The sequence below is a fragment of the Gymnoscopelus microlampas genome, assembly GCF_963454915.1.
Source record: "Gymnoscopelus microlampas genome assembly, chromosome: 13".
Classification (NCBI taxonomy): Eukaryota; Metazoa; Chordata; class Actinopteri; order Myctophiformes; family Myctophidae; genus Gymnoscopelus; species Gymnoscopelus microlampas.
This window is the reverse complement of record NC_139950.1, coordinates 41,066,626-41,085,457: the sequence shown is the minus strand read 5'-3', so window position 1 is coordinate 41,085,457 and position 18,832 is coordinate 41,066,626. Positions and strand designations below refer to the sequence as shown.

General features: G+C 42.0%; 1 protein-coding gene and 1 long non-coding RNA gene across 3 annotated transcripts; one reads left to right on the top strand and one right to left on the bottom strand.

Annotated features, from left to right (window-relative positions):
• Nucleotides 1-3,799: 3,799 nt before the first annotated feature.
• LOC311058944 (spastin-like) lies at nucleotides 3,800-18,191 on the top strand. Of its 2 annotated transcripts, XM_084076501.1 has the most exons (18): nucleotides 3,800-3,840; nucleotides 3,994-4,116; nucleotides 7,110-7,193; nucleotides 7,312-7,395; nucleotides 9,751-9,902; nucleotides 10,003-10,136; nucleotides 10,278-10,371; nucleotides 10,483-10,557; nucleotides 11,010-11,081; nucleotides 11,198-11,273; nucleotides 11,732-11,823; nucleotides 12,684-12,763; nucleotides 13,883-13,925; nucleotides 14,076-14,155; nucleotides 14,249-14,319; nucleotides 14,424-14,464; nucleotides 14,946-15,091; nucleotides 17,112-18,191. In XM_084076501.1, exons 2-17 carry the CDS (start codon nucleotides 4,002-4,004, stop codon nucleotides 15,069-15,071), a joined length of 1,419 nt encoding a protein of 472 aa, XP_083932627.1. In that variant the 5' UTR covers nucleotides 3,800-3,840; nucleotides 3,994-4,001; the 3' UTR covers nucleotides 15,072-15,091; nucleotides 17,112-18,191. The 2 variants fall into 2 exon arrangements, with proteins under 2 accessions (XP_083932627.1, XP_083932626.1); XM_084076500.1 differs by having other exon boundaries at nucleotides 3,805-4,116.
• Nucleotides 11,731-17,139, bottom strand: LOC311058945. Its single transcript, XR_014602105.1, has 2 exons — nucleotides 17,025-17,139; nucleotides 11,731-12,590 (listed from the first exon to the last, which is right to left on the bottom strand). It is a non-coding gene; the product is annotated as an uncharacterized lncRNA (long non-coding RNA).
• Nucleotides 18,192-18,832: the final 641 nt, after the last annotated feature.

The window sequence follows — 18,832 nt, the reverse complement described above, 5'->3', positions numbered from 1 at the left end:
ATCACACAAAAGCTCTGGACCGTGTCGTCATCCAGCACACAGAAGAGAGGGAGATCAGCAGATGTAGTTGGTCTTATGGTCTACTACACACAGAACAGAGGGATATTGTTGACATATATGCTCTCAATTGAAGTTCAGGCTGCTAGATGGCCCTCACATCTAGCTGCAACACCTAAATGCCACCGCCATGTGACTGATATGCCCATATATGGAGATCTGTGTGTCTGTCAGTCCTTAGACTGAAAGAACGAGCCCAATCGATGGTCTTGAGGGTTTGGAGCACTCTGATTGGTTAGGAGATAACAAGGTCCTAAGACCAGCGTTCCTGCAAGGTTCTCCCAGGCTTTTTTTCTTTTGAAACAAAAAAAAAAAATGCATGGGTTTCCGAGGCTAGTCAGTCCTTGACCACATATGGAGATCTCTGTCCTTGTCCCTTTTATTCCCATACATGGAGATCCCTGATGTCATCAGTATATGCCCAACTGCCCGTGCGTGGGTGTGTGGTGCGTGCATGCGAGAGGGGTAGGGGCTGAGAGAAAGATTTAAAGAATAAATACAGAATAACACTGTTGATAGACTGGAAAGCTACCAGATGAAGGCATGTTATTTTTTATATGCCAATTTCCACAATTTATGTGCTTCGCGGCCCTCACATCTAGGCCCGACCCGAGGTTGGCATGGCTCTGTAAGAGATATTTATGAACCAGGACGGCGACCTTTGCTGGCCTAGTCACTCTGCACACACGTCATGCGAAGTCCGGCCGCTCTGGCCTCTCCTCTCCTCTCGGCTCCTCTCCTCTACTCTCCTCCCCGCTTTGCTTTGCGGCCCTAAAATCTAGTCCCAACCTCCCAACCTCCCAACCTCGGTCATGTGATAAAGAGGTCAGACTTCCTGTATCTGGTTGCTATGGCAATCTGCCAGGTCAGGCTGAGGGTCTGATAGGCAAATCAGAGAATCAATCAAGCCGAGAGTCTGATCACTGATCGAGGTGGGGTTATTATAAGTTGTTCTTATCTGGGGTGTGAGTCTTCTCTGTGAATTGTCACCCTGTTGTGGTGAAACTTGTGTAGCCCTCAGATCCTGAGGCATCTACCACTCACGCACGCACGCACGCACGCACGCACGCACGCACGCACGCACGCACGCACGCACGCACGCACATATGTATATATATACTTTTGTGCAGTCCCTTCACTCCCAGCATCTTGAGTGCCCTGATGAGAGACTGGCCGACGAATCCTCTGCATCCAACCTCAATGGGGTTGCATCGGGTCCTCCATCTCCTGCTTCGGCATTCGCCTGCCAGCTCCTCATACTTGGCCCTCTTCCTCTCAAAGGCCTCCTCCATCCGGTCTTCCAGGGAACAGTCAACTCCAGCAGGACCACTTGCCTTGTTGTTTCTGACAGCAGGACCATGTCCGGCCTGAGTGTGGTCGCTGTGATGTTCTCCGGGAATTTGAGCTGTCTCCCAGCCCTAACCAAGGCGATGGACTGCATTGTTGGTTGTTGGTGTTTGCTGGTGGAGATCCCTGTGCTGATGATCTCTGCGATGACCCGCAGCACTTGGTCATGGCGCCAGCGGTAACGCCCGTCTCCTAGTGCCCTTGGGCAGCAGCTCAGGATGTGCTCCAGCGATCCTCCTCTCTGGCAGAGAGGGCATAGCGGAGTCTTGGCCAAGCCCCAGAGGTTGGACGGGCTTGGGAGGACATCGTACACCGACTGAATGAGGAACTTGATCCGGAGTGGCTCAGATCTCCATAGCTCTGTCCACGATTTCTTCCGGTCAGCTGCCTCCTCCCATCGGGTCCACGCCCCCTGCTGCCGCGTCCCTACTGTCCTACTGCAGCGACACTGTTGTGGTGAAGCTTGTGTAGCCCTCAGATCCTGAGCCATCTAACCAAGACCTCAGTGGTGGGACAGGCGGAGGATGATGGCTGACTTTAGGGGAGCATCACAACAGCTGGGATGGCAGATGAAGGCTGCAGCAGAAAAGGGCCCCCGGTCATCTGGACTCAATGCCACTGGATCCTGACCCAGATCTGTCCAGGACCGTTTGGTGGTTGTCCGTGCACCAGTCTCCCCTAAACACAGGCGTCCTCAATAAAGGGAGAGGACAGTCATACTTCCCTCAAGGGACCGCCGATGGAGTTGCGTTTAAATTCTAAAGACAATTATTATTATATTATATGACTATAATACCATAACAGGCCAAGAGACAACCAATACAGGCTATTCAACATGCTTAAGTATTGAACCACATTAATATAGCATTGCTAATGATATCTTGTTTTGCATAAAACTCCAGCTGTCAAAGAAACTACTCTGGCTACTCTTTATCAGAAAGACTGAACAACTCTGACTAAAAATCTAAGACATACCACAAATGCTTGTTTAAACAGTAGTGTTTTTAAGTGGTTCTTAAAAATGTCCACTGAGGCTGCACCTCTCAAGACCTGTGGAAGGGCATTCCATACCTGTTTGTTCACCAGGCAGGTCATGTCATTTGTTAATGAGGTAATCAAACGTGGCACTGCACTGCCTTTAACAATATTAGAGACTATGGATGATGATGGTGCTTGTTGTTCCCCAAATGGAAGGAAAGTTTTAAGCCTGCTCTTAAACTTAGGTTGTCTGCCTCCTGGACCAATGAAACCTCGAAGATTGTTCCACAGGAGAGGAGCCTGATCGTTGAAAGTTTTCTCTTGTAGATTCTAGGAGCCACAAAGTAAGCCTTCATAGCCTACTGGGAAATGCAACACGAACACGCACACACACACGCACACGCACACGCACACGCACACGCACACGCACACACACACACACACACACACACACACACACACACACACACACACACACACACACACACACACACACACACACACAAATGGAAACATTTGTTAATTTGTCTCTGTATGTTTTACACTTCCTAAGATTAGCTATTTGCAATTCTTTCCATTTTGGGGGAATATGTGTAAGATAGTGTTAAAAATTAACCCCATGGGACATTATTTCAGCCTGGTACCTGGCAGAATCTTAAAATACATCTTCAAGGATTGAAGAAAACTGAATTATATATGTGATCTGAACATTTTCCGCTTTGTTTTTGCGGTTTATGTTCCGTAATAGAGTCAAGATACTTAAATCTGAATAATAACCTCTTTATTATTGAATTCATTGGGTCCAAATTGTTTGGGGGAAATAATAATTTGTCTCTGTATGTGGTTTCCTTCAAAAGTTGTGCTCTTTTAATTTCCATTTTCTGGTTTGGGTTCGGGATATGTGTAATAAAGGGTTAAAATGAACACCATGGGGCATTTTTTCAGCCTGTTACCTGGCAGAATCTTAAAATACACACTTCAATGATTAAGAAAAACAAGGTGTCAAAAAAAGAATTCACCCTATGCGCGTGGACCCCACTTTCTAATCGAGACTATTATGGACTGTCTTGTGTAGATGATGATTACCTACTGGTGACAGTAGGGGGCAGCAATCAGTTTCACAGCGGTTTCAGGGGAACAACACATCTCGCGTAAAAAACACCTAAACACACGCCACCATTGTTGCCATGTCGGCTTATTATAAGCGACTTTGGGCTTCTTTTTTTCTGTAAAGTTGCTTGTAAAAATTGTGACGCGTTGTGAGCTTGTAGATCGACTATTTTCAAATCGCCAATGCAATAGGTTTAAGCGCTCATGTGGCCTAGTTGCTTCTTTAGGTCTTGTTTTCCTAGACCTGGCTGCTTATTTCTCTCACACAAATCTGGCAACAATGACTGTGCCCCGCCCACCGGAACTATTGATCAGCACGAGCGCAGTAATATTTTGGTCTTCCCTGAGGTTCCCTGTAAACATTTCAGCATTTATTTAATAGTATCGGTCAGGCTGGCTCTTGGGTTTTAAGCTGGCCTTAATAGTGTGTATAATCAACGTCCTCTCAGCTGTGTGTCTTCATTAACAGCCCCGTGCTGACTCAGCTGTGCTTTCTTCTAGAGAGAGCCATGTCGGCCACAACAACAAACAGGAGCAGAGACAACGGTGAAGTTATTAAAAGTCATCACAAGAAGGCGTTCGAATGCATTTCTGAGGCACTGAGGATCGATGAAGATGTTGGAGGTGCATTGCTCATTATCTGTTGATGATACATGTTGTTGTTCATTACATGTTATGTCATTGTCTGGCAGTAAGGTTGGTTTAAGTAGCTAAACTTGTTGTTGATAGCGATAGTAGGTGGCTAATAGTGACTTTGACCAGTTTCACTTTCAAAACCGTTGCATCATGTGCATGTCACACAAACAGAATGCGGCACACCCAATGGGTTTGATCATGTGGATTGAGGAAGTTAAATGGCGGATTTGTGGATAGGACTATATGGAAAAACGTTTTAGATCAACAAAACGCATCGCATTCTGTTTGTGTGACACATGCACAAGGTTTTGAAAGTGAAACTGGTCAAAGTCACTGACCACCTATTGCTTTGTTGATATACACACTACTGTCAGAATGATCATATTGGTATCAAAATGTACTTAAAGTGCCCAAAAGTAGAAAGTACTCATCATGCAGAAGAATGTCCCATTGTTGTCACAAGCAGGGGTCATCACCATGGCAACTTGTGATGGACATTTTCATTAATATTTCGTTTTTGCCACGGACCTGCAAAATAATCATCTTACCAAAAACACAGTGGCCTAGCCCTAAATGTATACTAATGCACTCATAATGTGTCATAGCCATAGGGTCTATTCCAATGTGCTGCACATTTTAAAACAATAGTATGTCTGCATTAACTACTGAGCCACTTAACCATCAACAGATCCAATCCTAATAATTTTTGGATAATAATAATTGAGTCTCATCAGTATAGACAGTGCTTCAACCTCAAAAGGGCCACTTAGCTGCAATGGTGAGTGGGTGCGTATTATACATCATATGCCTAATATAGAGATTGCTGGCTTTTCAAAAGACAGTGTTACTTGAGGACAGAAGGAGATCAAGTTCTACCAGCTAAACCACGGCAAGGTATGGTAGCTAATGGATTCCATTAAGGTGATCAGGTATTCTCTGTTGATGAGAAAGTTCAAGGCATGCACATGTAACAATGGAAAAAGACACCCCCTGCAAGCTACACTTGATTTGTTTTGATTTATTAGACATAATAAGTACATATTAAATGCTTCTCATGGAAACGTCAAGGATAAAATGCCAATGGAACACTGGAACAAGGAAACTTGAGAGACAAAAAGGATGTGTATATGATGAGTGATTAATGAAGGGCATGCCAGGATTTTAATTGAATGCAGTGTCACAATAGTTTAATGTGAAGGCACCTAACTTTGATCAGACGTGAGCTAATTTTTAGGTTGGAGGAGGTCCTAGGCTGTGGATGGAGGGTTTCCATGGATTATGATTGTGGAGTGTTATTATTTAGTCAATTATTGAAATCCCAAACATGGAACATACTTGGACCATGCCACATTTAATGCCTGTCTCAGGACTGCCACCTGCCAGTATACAGTGGATAACTTCCCAGTGTCCAGGTTTTCGAAAGTATAGCTACCACTTTGACCCTGACATCCCAATTTTGGGCATGTCTTTATAGGCTAAAAAGATTTGAAAATGATTGATCTACAAGCTCACATTCACAACATGCTGTGATTGATTGATTTGGATAATAATAATCCAGCTTGTAGATCGGCTTTCCCCCCCAAATAATATTTGATTCATTTATTTGATAAGTGGCTTGTTTTAAAATGTGTAGTGCTGTGGAATAGACAATATGGCACATCAGGAGTCCATTATATATTTAGGGGTAGGCCTGTGTGATTCTGGTAATATTACCTTTTTTTTAAAGCACATTTTGCTATTTTCACAGAATTGAGGCAGCTATTGGCAATCATTTCCTTTAGCTGTCTTGTTGTCTTCACCTGATACAATTGTGTGTACAGGTACCATGTGCAATAGGCCTACTAAAAATCTCCTGCAACTCATGTAATGAGCATGTTACTTTACGAGTCACCAAAGTTATTCAAACGCATTTATATGTTTCTACATTATAATGAAGAAAATATATCTTGGCTGTACCTCAATTTTTATTTATTTTTTCAAAATAGAAAATGTGCCACGGACATAGATATGTCTTCCCACGGACATGTTTGTCCGTGTACGGACATGTTGATGACCCCTGGTCACAAGTTTCCAAATGTATGAAAATCTTTTTCAATCTTTTTCATATTTTCAAATGGCCGAAATGTATATAGGGCTGAAGTGGTTAATGTATGTTTTGTAATAATAATCAAAATCTACAAAGTAACCAAAGTTTTCAAATAATTGTAGTGGAGTAAAAGGACAATATTTGCCTCTGAGATGTAGTGGAGTAGAAGTAAAAGTACAGGAATTTGGAAATAACCCAGAAATACCTCAACAATGTACTTAAGTACAGTGCTTGAGTAAATCTACTTGGTTACTCTACACCACTGGCTACATTACTGTCAGAATGACGTAGCTTTCTTTATTCTCCATGCAGCTGGTAGCTTGACAAAAGCTACATCACTACACCTACAGTGGCACATAAACATAAAATATAGCACAACAGTGTTATTATGAGTGCTGTTTATCCACCACAAAAGAAAGAGAGAATCTCTTACAGCAGGGGTCTTCAACAGGGGGTCCGGGACCTCAGAGTTACTACAGGGGGTCCGCCAAATCCTTGTGTGATGGAGAACGTCAGCCAAAAATAGCAGATCTACAAGCTCACAACACCTCGCAGCGTGAGGCGTTATGAGCTTGTAGATCGGCTATTTTCAGGGAGTTGATGTAGAGGGGAAAAAGAGCAGACAAAGTACAGAGCCAACGGTCAAGTTGACTAAATATTGAGGGTTTAAAAGGTTAACTATCTGAAAATACACATTAGAATGCATCCAATGAACTATTAAAAAGTTTAATCTGCAAACCAATTTTTTACAATATGTAGTGGGGGGTCCCTGCTTCATCTTCTCTCAGCTAGGGGGTCCTTGGCCTGAAAAACATTGAAGACCCCTGTCTTACAGTGTCATGTTATGTTTTATTCAATCGCTACTGTCATAACATGCTCTGTGGAATCATGGCAGGTGTGAAGGAAGATGCTGTCCAGTGGTACAAGAAAGGCATTGCTGAGCTTGACCGGGGTATTGCAGTTGAGGTCACAGGACAAGGTGATGTATGATGATGCAGTATGAATGATAATCAATGATGCAGCTAGACACATCAGTGAGTAGTGTCTCTGTGGTAGAGCTGCTCTCATGTGACCGTTGCTCTGTGTTTTATTTTTAGGAGAGCAATATGATCGGTCAAAGAGACTTCAAGATAAAATGGTGACTAATCTCACCATGGCAAAAGAAAGACTTGCACTCTTGGGTAAGTGAGCATGATGGCCACGGGCCATCTTAATACATATCATTTTGGGGGTCCTTGACATGAAAAAGTTTGAGAACCACTGATATACTGTAGCACCATAGTTTAAGAAAAAAAAACTGCTAGGATTTAGATTTAGAAGACATTTTGTAGAATCAGCCTCAGGTCTTAATGGGCTAAAAGAAGTGTTGAGTTGTGAATAACCAGTTGACAGTGATGAAGACCCGTGCTGCTGACTGTGTTTACCTACCTTATGTCAAATGATATCCCTGGGGTATTCTTTTTTTTTTTTTAAGATTTGTTTTGGCATTTTATTGCTTTATTGGAGAGGGACAGTGAAAGTATGACGACAGGAAGAATGGGGAGAGAGATGGGGGAAGACATGCAGCAAAGGCCGTCGGGAACGGGACGCGAACCCGCGGCACGCTGCTATTAAGGATTTTCAACCAGGGTGCCTAGACCGCGACGCCACGGCCTAGGCCTCCCTGGGGTATTCTGTCAGAAATCAATCACTTTTGGACCTTAGGGTGAGGTACAATAGTGATTTATTCACCACATTCTGCAATGATGGATCTCCACAAACACGATTGTCTCCATCCAAATCATGAAGGATCTTGTATTTTATGTATGAACATCGAACTCACACTACATTCCTGCAAAGCCTTCACCTCGTGACACATTGTAAGTCCCACACTGACATCTCCAAATACATTAGTAAGTATTTCTGAATTGACCCCTTTATTCATCAACTAAGCCTAGGTGAACAATACACAACCCTTTGATGATACCTACCTGATAGATTCCGTATTCACTATTTGAAGTGTACTGTACTTAATCAGTCACTCGAACATAAACGTAATGGCATAAGAGAAACTTAATGGCACTCTGAGGAAGGTCGAAAGACCGAAACGTCAGTCAATCTTTTACTTGCACTGTATCAATAAAAGGCTTAAATTGTCCGTGCTGCTCCAGCGTTCTTCTCTTATGCATCTATTGTCCCTACCCTTGTGACGCACCGGACTGGCCGTTTAAGGCTGAGGCGCAACAGTAGAATCCCTTTGTTATAAACGTAATGGCCTTCGATGTGTAGAGGGGAAAGAGCTGGAAGGGGGCTGTTATTTATGTTAATCCCATTTCTGTGAAAGTTCAGGATGCTGTCACCAGACCAAAACGTTTTAAAAGTCCTGTTATGAGGATTAAGATGGGACCTACATCTGTGGTTGTTGTAAGAGTATACAGACCCCCTATTGCTGATCTAGGTTCCATTGATGCAATAGCGGACCTACATTTTCAGTATGATAATGATATAAATTATGATAAGCCAGATCATGGCATCTGGCATGATGACAACTTAACATGTAATTATAACATCAGGAATCTTGCTGGTAAGTTATGATAAAATTTTGACTTTTTATGTAGAAATACATTTAGCTGTCCCTTATTGTGTAGGGAGAGGATTGTCCAATCAACTTTACTACTGATTGTAAGCTATAGACATACTGCTGCCTTCCTCCATACCTACTGTACGTTTGTTACTGATGATAGCTTTAAAACTCGCCAGAGTCGCCACTGTATCCTTTATGAGGATTTTTAGGACTTTATAAGGTTGGTTGGTCCTCTCTGTTTGAGAGATGCACTGGTCACTGGTATCTGTATATCTCTGAAGCCCTAGTTGGAAAGTTACATCCTATTACAGTATATTACTGCTATGTTGCATTGGAACTCAGTCTGGTCCACTTTTTACGATGCTCCAGTGAGTGGCTGGTTCTCTTGGTGCCTCAGTTATGCCAGGACTGATGGTAAGACTAGACTCTGTTCAGTGTTCTTGGAATCTCCTGCACCGTGACTTAAAACTGAATTTTCTTGTCCCGTCTGGACATTTTAGGATTATGATAGAAAATCGTCTTACAGGACTGTAATTGTTTTAACTGAATTAGTTGTTGATTTGTATGTTTACACCTTTTTTAACTTTTTTATCGGTTTTACATGTTTATTCAATTCAAATGCAATTGCCTTCTGTAAGCACTTTGAGATTTCTTGTAAATGTGCGTTATAAATAAAATCCATTATTTATTCCTTTTTTAACTGTTTTGCTTATTAACAATTTAAGCCCTATTTTATACTTTGGTATAATGGTGTAGCACGGTGAAAATAGTCGCTCTACAGGCTCAACGCGTTGCATTGCAAGGCCATTTGTGAACATTTTCGTCATTTTTAAAATGACATACCCAAAATAGGAACGCCATTGCAAATGAGGGCTTCTCCTCAAACAGTTATTCAAGATTAAATAAAGATTGAATTAATTAATGATTTCTGAAAGAGTGCTGCCCCAATATTAAAACGTATCTCCTTTCACAGAAGCTACACTGGCATCTAAAAGGATTCCTCAGAATGTCTCAAATGAACTCCCACCCAAGTCAAAGCCTGGACTAAAAAGCCAGACTGGAGCAGGTGGTGCATCAAAACCCTCCACTACTTTCAGACCAGCTCCCAGATCCTGTGATGTTAAGGTGAGTTTTTTTTTAAAGCCATCAGCTGTGTAGCTGCATATACTGTCAAATTGCTTTTGGTAGGTCATGGATTTAAATGTGTGTTAATATTCCTCTCAAGGTTACACCAAGAGTGGGAAAAGTGCAAAATGGAAAACCTTCAGCTGTGAAGCAGCCCAGAAAGACGGACATGAAAAACTTTAAGAATGTGGACAGCAAAATGGCCAACTTGATTCTTAATGAAATTGTTGACAGGTATTTATGGGGGAGACTCTTCTTACCACATTTAACAGGGTTTCATTGTACTGACAGTGAAACTGTCAGCATTCACAGCAACAACAAATTGCAGCTACTCTATATAGTGTTTCTTTCTTTTTTGCCCTTTTTTCACCCCAGTGGTGCAGCTGTTAGTTTTGAAGACGTTGCTGGGCAGGATCTGGCCAAGCAAGCCCTCCAGGAGATCGTCATCCTTCCTTCAATAAGACCAGAGGTAATCACTTAAAGAAGAGAAAGAGATATTTAAAATTTCTGGTGTCATTTGTACCACAACAAAAAAGATTAAGCTAATTCAGTGTTCTTGTTCTTTATGTTGACACTTTAGCTGTTTACTGGCCTGAGAAGTCCAGCACGTGGGTTGCTTTTATTTGGTCCTCCAGGAAATGGGAAGACCATGTTGGTAAGTTATTTCCAGCTCAAAATAGCAATTTAATACAGATCAAAATGTGTTATTGTGCGTGGTAGCGCTTTTAACTGGGTACATCAAACTGAAATGTACAGCCATTGCGTATTTACAATTTAGGCACATGGCAGATGTTCTTATCCAGAGTATCTCATCTGCATAGTATATTTAGCATCTATGACAAAATAGGCAACAAGAAGGGATACTAGGAGTGAGGTGGAGTCTGAAGAGGTGAATTTTCAGTCTGCGATCTTTACAGAGGGGGAGAGGTCATTCCACAGTTTGGGAGCCAGGAGAGAGTCTAGGTCGCTTGGAGCGATGTCCAGCATGTTGTAGGGAAGGACAGACATAATTTGTTAGCTGATCTAATTGTGTGCATATGGGTGGATCTTATCCTGGAGTAACGGGGTGTCATGCCCTTGATTGCCTTGTCTTTTCCTTTTAACCAGGCGAAAGCAGTTGCAGTGGAGTCGAAGGCTACATTCTTCAACATCAGTGCTGCCAGTCTGACCTCAAAATATGTAAGTTTACACTTGAAGTGTAGGTTTTGTATGTAGGACCCCACAGTAGGCTTCATGTACTGTCAAAGGTAGGGGACAAAAGTCATAATTGTCTGGTCTTGCTGTCGCCACCACAGGTGGGAGAGGGTGAGAAGCTTGTCCGAGCTCTGTTCGCTGTTGCCAGGGAATTACAGCCTTCGATCATCTTTATTGGTTAGTAGTGTACAAAGTCTAACAAAACATGTTCTTTATGCTTTTAAAAAAATATATTTTTTGAAGGGTGGCGCTGTGTATCTGCCCACCACCGCGGAGGTTGTGGGTTCGAATCCACCGTGGTGCATCTGGCTTTGTCGAGCATCTATATGTATACAATTGGCCCGTATTCGGGAGAGGGAAGCCGGGCGAGGAGGGTGTCTCTGCATGTATTCCTACGGGCTGTGGCGGCACCTGTCAGCAGGGAGTGTTGGGCGGGAGGAGTAGAACGACGGCTCTACGTCCTCCCGGTGGGGGCTCCTCACTGGCAAGTGTCAACAGCAGTGACAACACAGAAATGTGTGTGTGGAAGGACTAATTGCCATAACGACTTATTTGGGGAGAAAAAAAAAGTGAGGATAATGAAATATCAACTAATTTATATCTCTTATTGTTTTTTCTCTGAAATATTCATCCAGATGAAATCGACAGCCTGCTTTGTGAAAGAAGGGAAGGAGAACATGACGCTAGTCGTCGATTAAAAACCGAGTTCCTCATTGAGTTTGATGGGGTAAGAACAGTAACACATTTGCCATCCGTTGACCATTATCCACACGGCAGCCATTTTGCTGAGGCTTTACATAGACGCCTTAACAGACGACGTCACACTGATACGAAACAGTATGCGCGCGCAGGTCGGCAGCAAAAGAACCCCACCGCTCATAAGATGCAATGTAAAAGTGGTCACAGTCTCACGTGTAAAAATGCATCCCATCAAACTTTCAGATGCTGTTTTTCTCCCAGTGTGGAGGAAGAATGCTTAGGATTTTTACTGTGATCTCTCGCTCTTGAAATATATAATCCTTGGTTTCTGTTGTGTGTAAACAATAATAACAATTCAAAGCAGTTGTCCTCAAAACTCCACCTCCAGTGGCTGTCATAAGAACGGAGGGAGCGCTCTATGATCATGGCACCAGAACCTGCTTGGCTCGCGCAGCTGCAGGCCGTCAAGACTAATTTATGCTCCGTCCCGCGAAGGTGTTGCGCGCAGAGAACGGCCGAGAATAGCAGATCTCCAAGCTCACAGCGGTCGCATCCGTGACGCGGTTGTGAGCTTGTATGTCAGCTGTTCTCGGTGCGCAATACCGTTGCGCGATGAAGTATATATGTGTCGCCAGGGCGCACCCCACTAGCCTACACACAGAGGAGGTTGAATGAACTGAAACAAGCTCACCCCAAAACAGCAGGTTTGGGGATCTGTTGGGAATTGATTACATGAAACAGTCACCTGTGCGTCCAGTCTCAATGTTTGTGAACAAATAATTGGTCTATAGAACTCTGTGTGCATTAGTCACATTTTTGTCAGGAGCTTTGTGTTAATTTTACTAGTGACTTATGCCATGCTTTCATGAGAGATCTTCTTGGTTTCAGGTACAGTCAGAAGGAGATCAGAGAGTGTTGGTAATGGGAGCCACTAACAGGCCTCAGGAGCTTGATGAAGCAGTACTCAGGTACAAGCAGTTATTCAGGGGTGAATTCACAAAATGATTGCACAGCTTTTGCGGCCGCTAAAACCTGTACAGATAACAACAAAATAAACCATGTAATTCTCGCAGCATCCACAAAAGGTGAAATGCACCCTGTACCAATGAGTACTGGCCCAATTCAAGCACTTTTTGTAACGCAAATTGAAAGTCCATCTGCTCAACCAGCAGACATTAGTGTGGAGGGTCAGCCATTGTCAAATATTATTTCTGGACAAAAGACCGTCAACTTGCCAGTGGTTGAGTCCATTGGCTCTAATAAAAGTATGCGTTTTGATTACTACACTAGAATTGGCCATTTTCAGGCTTATTATAAGCCTACATAATACCTCCAGGGTCCCCACGGTCATGAAATTCCTGGAAATATTTTGAAATTAAAAAAAAAAAAATCCAGTACTGGAAAAGGTTTGAAATTGATCAAACATCATCAAAGGTCCTGGAATTTATCAAGGGTCCTGGAAAAATATTTGGCTATGCATTGTTTTTGGCTATTGATTTTGTTAAAACAAAACATTTTCATAAACATGAATAATATTACACGAAATATGTAACATAAGTAGTTTTTCGCCGAACGGGCTGTGTGACGGCAGCCTAATGTATGTCTCAAACTTTATTTTTGCTACACTGCCTATCTTTGGGCATTCTACATAGGAGTAAGAGACACATTATTGCGCCGAATGATTGTTATATAGGCCTGGAAATTGGGCTAAATATTCTGGAAAAGTTTTGGAAAAGTTTTGGAAATTCATTGCTAAAAATGTGTGGGGACCCTGTACCTCGGCACCTGCTCCACAAACTCCTCGGTGATGGTCAAACTCAAAGGGGCATCAGCAGCACATAAATAAGTAGTGCGTTGCAAAGCCACCATTTATAATTTGCCACATGGATAAATGCAATCGACAAAACATGAAAAAACAAGGGCAAATTGCACTCGTGACCTTAAGACAGGGCAGAAAGTGGTTCATGCCGCTGATGCGCAATTTATGGTGTTATCAGCGGCCACTATCCGTATCTAATTTGCCCCTCAGTGTTAATTTCTGTGCATGGGACTTCAGTGTGGTTCATCATTTTCTGTTTATCTTACAGGCGCTTTGCAAAGAGAATCTATGTGGCTTTACCAAATGAGGAGGTAACTATGGCGTAGAATAGACCGAGGAGTGTTTTGATATTACTGATGAAATGTGCAGTTATTTCAGTGTGTCTTTGATTACCTTTGAAATCTGAAAGGTGCAAGATGTTTGACTTAATAATTCATATGGTGTGGTTTTCTCATTCTCAGACAAGATTCAAGCTGCTCAAAAATCTTTTGGGAAAGCATGGGAATCCACTTAAGGAAAAAGAGATGGGCCATTTAGCAAAGTGAGTTCCAGTCCTACATTGCACGTAACTACTATTGTATGTCATAATGCTTTATTTTTAAATTTGTGTTAATTCTTGGGCATTTATTTTCAGAGTGACTGTGGGTTACTCAGGAAGTGATCTGACTTCATTAGCCAAAGATGCTGCACTTGGGCCAATTAGGGGTAAGTTGTAATTAGTTGCTGATATTAGCTTACTCATACTTATATTTTGGCTTCTGTGTAGTCAATCAGCTTCTTATTGAGTAATAAAATAATCTTTAACACAGAATTGGGACCAACGCAAGTCCGGAACATGGCTGCTAGTGAGGTGAGCTGATAAAATCTCAAAATGTAACAAAAAACCAAGGCCTATCCAGGTAGTGCACATACCAAATTATACTATTTATGCGTAAGAACAATAAGGTCATTGAATTCATGTTGATATTTATTGTGGTATGACAAACGGCTACATATCTGTCAAGAGAGGGCCGGCACTCAACCTCAATATACGTAGATGCATGGCAGGATTCTACCTCAACAGCAGAGGCATCAACTGTTTTTAAAGACGCATACAAATCTCAAAACATTTGATTGATTTTAAGATTATGTTTTGTAATACAGTTGGGGGATTAAACCACATAAGCCCTATATACTTCATCAGAGAGTGCTATGTTTAAATCTGTGGTTGACTACCATAAATGAAAAATCCAAACTGGATTATTATAGTATAATCACTTGATGTTTTTTTTGATAACTGTGCCTTTGTGCAAAATGTGTTACAACATGGTTATGTTTATTTGTATGTGCAGGTGCGGAACATCCGACTCAAAGACTTTGAAGATTCCTTGAAACGTATAAAACCCAGCGTCAACCCACAGACTCTTGATTTGTATGCACGGTGGAACAAAGACTTTGGTGACACGACAGCTCTCTGAGCTAAATAAAGCTGCAATGGGTAAGTTTCATATCCTACCCGGGATTCAAAACCCCAGTCTCCTGCATAGGAGACCAAAGTTGAACCACTCTGTCAAAGAGAGAATCCCTGCTTGGCCAGGGGGGATATTGTGCTTATGAGCTTCAAGCAGTACTACTTGCCTACCTGATGCCATAAAGTTGAAAAGTCTTCAGTGTAGAATGGTACTGCCTTGGTCTTCTGCGTAGAAGGATACATTATATTTTTCCAAATGTTTTAAAGTAGTTTTTTCTTTGTTTTTTAAAAAGCTTCCCAGGGGTTCACATCCTAAAACATTCATCAGTGACATGCTGTAAAAGAACAATATTATCACAGATGATAAACAGTGTAAGCAATGATGAGATCCTCTTACAAATTTGGCTGGAATTCCATCCAGACACGGTGACTACCAAGATTGCATTTATATGACTCCAGCTATTTTGGATTTCGTTATAGGCACTCTCTAACAGCAATGTGTATCGTTAGGATTTTATCAATTCCGATTCTGCTTATCGATTCCAGATTTTGGTTATATTATGGTAAAAAAAGAAGGGAAAAAGGTTCAAATGTTTAGATAACAAATCTTTTCTTTTAAGCGTTATGTTAGTAAATAGGATTTACTATTACCTGAGATGGTAAACTTGTTTAAATGAACCAAACAAAATTGCCCCTTAAAACAAATTTTACCTCAATAATTGTCCTCTTTTAAGAAATGTTGTCCTCCTTTTAAGAAATGTAATGAATAGTAACCTCTTATACATTTATTCCATACCACAATGGAAAGCAGCTGCAGTTAAAGGGGGAGAGATTCTGTTTCTGATGTTTGAAGTAAATAGGGGGCCAAGCTTAACAAGAGCAAAACTATATTTAAAACATAACTCATAACTTATAACCTCTACAGTGCAGCAGTCCTCCTTTGATTACACTGGTTGTTTTGGAGTTTATAAATCTCCATGAATTCAAGGCTTCATGTGGTGGGTAATTGATAGGAAAAAAGTCATTTTGGGGGTGAACTACTAGCCTGGGATCCAGACTACTGCGTTACGTTCGGCGGATAAAATAAGATAAATCAGCCGAACTTAGTGAATCAGGCTGGATCCCCTTTTTAAAACTTGTTGTACGCTTTATTTATAGGAAATCTATGGGACCCTTAAATGATTTGGATTTGATTGATTCCTTCATTTGTATTTACCAGCAGTCTGGTCATTTCTTCCTCTATATTTCACAAAGTTGTCAACAGAAAGTAAGGCTGAATTAAAACGCCAGTGCCCTTAGAGGCTGTGGAACACCAGTGGTATGGTCCGAGATGGGACCATATCACTTCAAGCTGATTGAATAGGTGAATTGGCACCAGAGTGTAGAAGAGAGAGTAACGTCACGCTATGATCTCGCCGCAAATCGGGCCGCTATGAGCTATAGTTCCAAACATTGGAGCTATCTCATTGAGATAGACAGAGCACTTCCACATTCCATTCTTACAATGGAGGTCAACTAGTGATGTGCGGGTCGGGTTTTTTCATGACCCGCCCCGCCACGGAACCCAACCCGCCTCAACCCGCCCCGCGAACCCATATATAAATCTATGGCTCAACCCGCCCCGCGACCCACGGTGGGGAAAAAAAGTAAAAAGTAATAATCATCATCATAATAGCTCAGATTTATGTAGCGCTCTTTTAAGTACCCAAAGTCGCTTTAAATGTCTACAGTAGCACAACATTGTCATGGGCTAAATAAACAAGCATGTTGTTCAAAATAGTTTTTTTTTTTTTTTTGCGTGTGAGAGCGGCTGACCCGCTCACCCGCAGCCCGCATAGTTGCCTCTGAAATCCTGACTCGACCACCCGCGCCGCGGGTTGACCCGCGGGTTACGGGTCGCCCGCTCATCACTAGAGTCAACGCTAGTGTCATAACTCTCTGATACGGCTCTGATTGGCACGTACCTCCCTTCAATTGGCTGGCCAATGGCTAGGCCACTGTCCATGGTGCTGAAGTATCACCACAGACCTATGCTCCCCTCACTCAGATCCTCAACATCTCCACACTCACCCCTGAGGAATATCCAGAAGATCTGAACACCTGTTCACGAAGTCAACGACAAGGCAGTGGGCGGTTCATTTTATCTGCAGTCAAAGGTGGTGCAAAGGGATGGGAGCGTCTAGACGAGGAGCTCAGCATTCGAGTGGCACAGGACACTCAGCAGAAACGGATACAGAAACGGAAGTATGACACTCGCCGAACCCTTCCCTTCCCCATCCTCTGTAAAATTATGATCTCAATAAAATCCATGTCTTTTTCTTAAAGAAAAAGAAGAGGTTGGCGTCATCCATGCGGTGAATTAATTTCAGTAACCTCCAACTCTTGAGAGACTGGAATACTATAATGTTTTTTGAATAATGTATTAAATGAATTCTGTTTTTAGCAAGAAAGGAAGAGTGTTTTGCCTATTTGCCTGAAGCTCATAAGCCTGATATCTCACCTGGCCTTCACTGAGCTGCAGTGACCTCTCCATCAGAGGAGGACATAAAACTTAAGGATTGCAGCTTCAAGGCAGACAGTTGGGCCTAATAATGTGTATATATATATAAAATCATTGCAGATAATATAAACTGACATTTTAAAAAGCTTCCTCTTCTACAGGAGCTAATTCTGATGATTTGTTTACAGTTTTATGTGTTAAAGGACTTCCACAGACATGTCCTACGATGTCATCTTTATTTTTAAGCATGCCATGCAAAATTGTAATGACAGTCTCTTGCCTCAAGAGGACGGCAAACTTCTGCAACCATGGCATAACCCACTGTGACTTGAATTTAAATTATTGAATGCATTGGTCAGATTTTTTTCATCCCGTCTACTAGTTCCATTTACTAGTATGAACATAATAGAAAAAAAACTATATACCAAATTATACCCTCGTTAATCTAGTTAAGCTTGCAGACACAGAATCAAATACATCAATCGTCTTAAAGTGTGAGCTCTGCAAATTTGATTAATTTGCCCATACAACATTTTATTTTTTATTGTACATTATTCAGTGGAACAGAATAGCTTTATAAATTATGTTAATGCCTGGTGTGAAAATAAACACAATGTTCAAACGGTACATCTGTCTGAATGCATTTGACTTTTCTTTGAATGTTTGTAATGATACTGAATAGTGGTTATCTACTGTGCATTCTTAGATCATAGACAGGGCGGCAGTGGCTCAGGGGTAAAGCGGCTTCCCAGTTCGATCCCGGGCTCCCCCAGAGTTAGTGTTGAAGTGTCCTTGAGCAAGACGCTGAACCCCTAATTGCTCCCGATGAGCAGGTTGGTGCATTGCATGGTTACCTCCGCCATCGGCGTATGAATGGATCTATGTGAAGCGCGTTGGATAAAATCGTTATATAAATGCACCATTTACCATTTACAGACAAAATTACTCTTCTTCTTCTGGCTGTAGTGCATTGACTTTGCTTCCCTATTGTGGCCTCAAGCCAAATCCTGAACAAACGTGAGGTTTGGTTATGATTTTAAATGAAATGCAGTAAATCTCCATTAATGACAATAAAATCCATTCTCCAGTCTGTTGATCTTGCAGCCTGGTTAAGGGAAGGACTGCATCAAATCTGCAGGTGTGAGTACGTATATCGGAGGGGAAAAAAATGTGATGGTGATTGTCAGATAATAGACTTGGAGAGAGCCCCAACATGAACATGTATATGCATGTAGGAACAAGGGCTTCAGAGAGAGAGGTCATGGTGT

Coding starts and splice junctions, on each gene's coding strand:
- LOC311058944 (XM_084076501.1), top strand. CDS start 4,002: ATGTCGGCCACAACAACAAACAGGAGCAGAGACAACGGTGAAGTTATT. Junction 7,194..7,311: donor AGTTGAGGTCACAGGACAAG/GTGATGTATGAT, acceptor TTTTATTTTTAG/GAGAGCAATATGATCGGTCA. Junction 14,465..14,945: donor GGAACATGGCTGCTAGTGAG/GTGAGCTGATAA, acceptor TTGTATGTGCAG/GTGCGGAACATCCGACTCAA.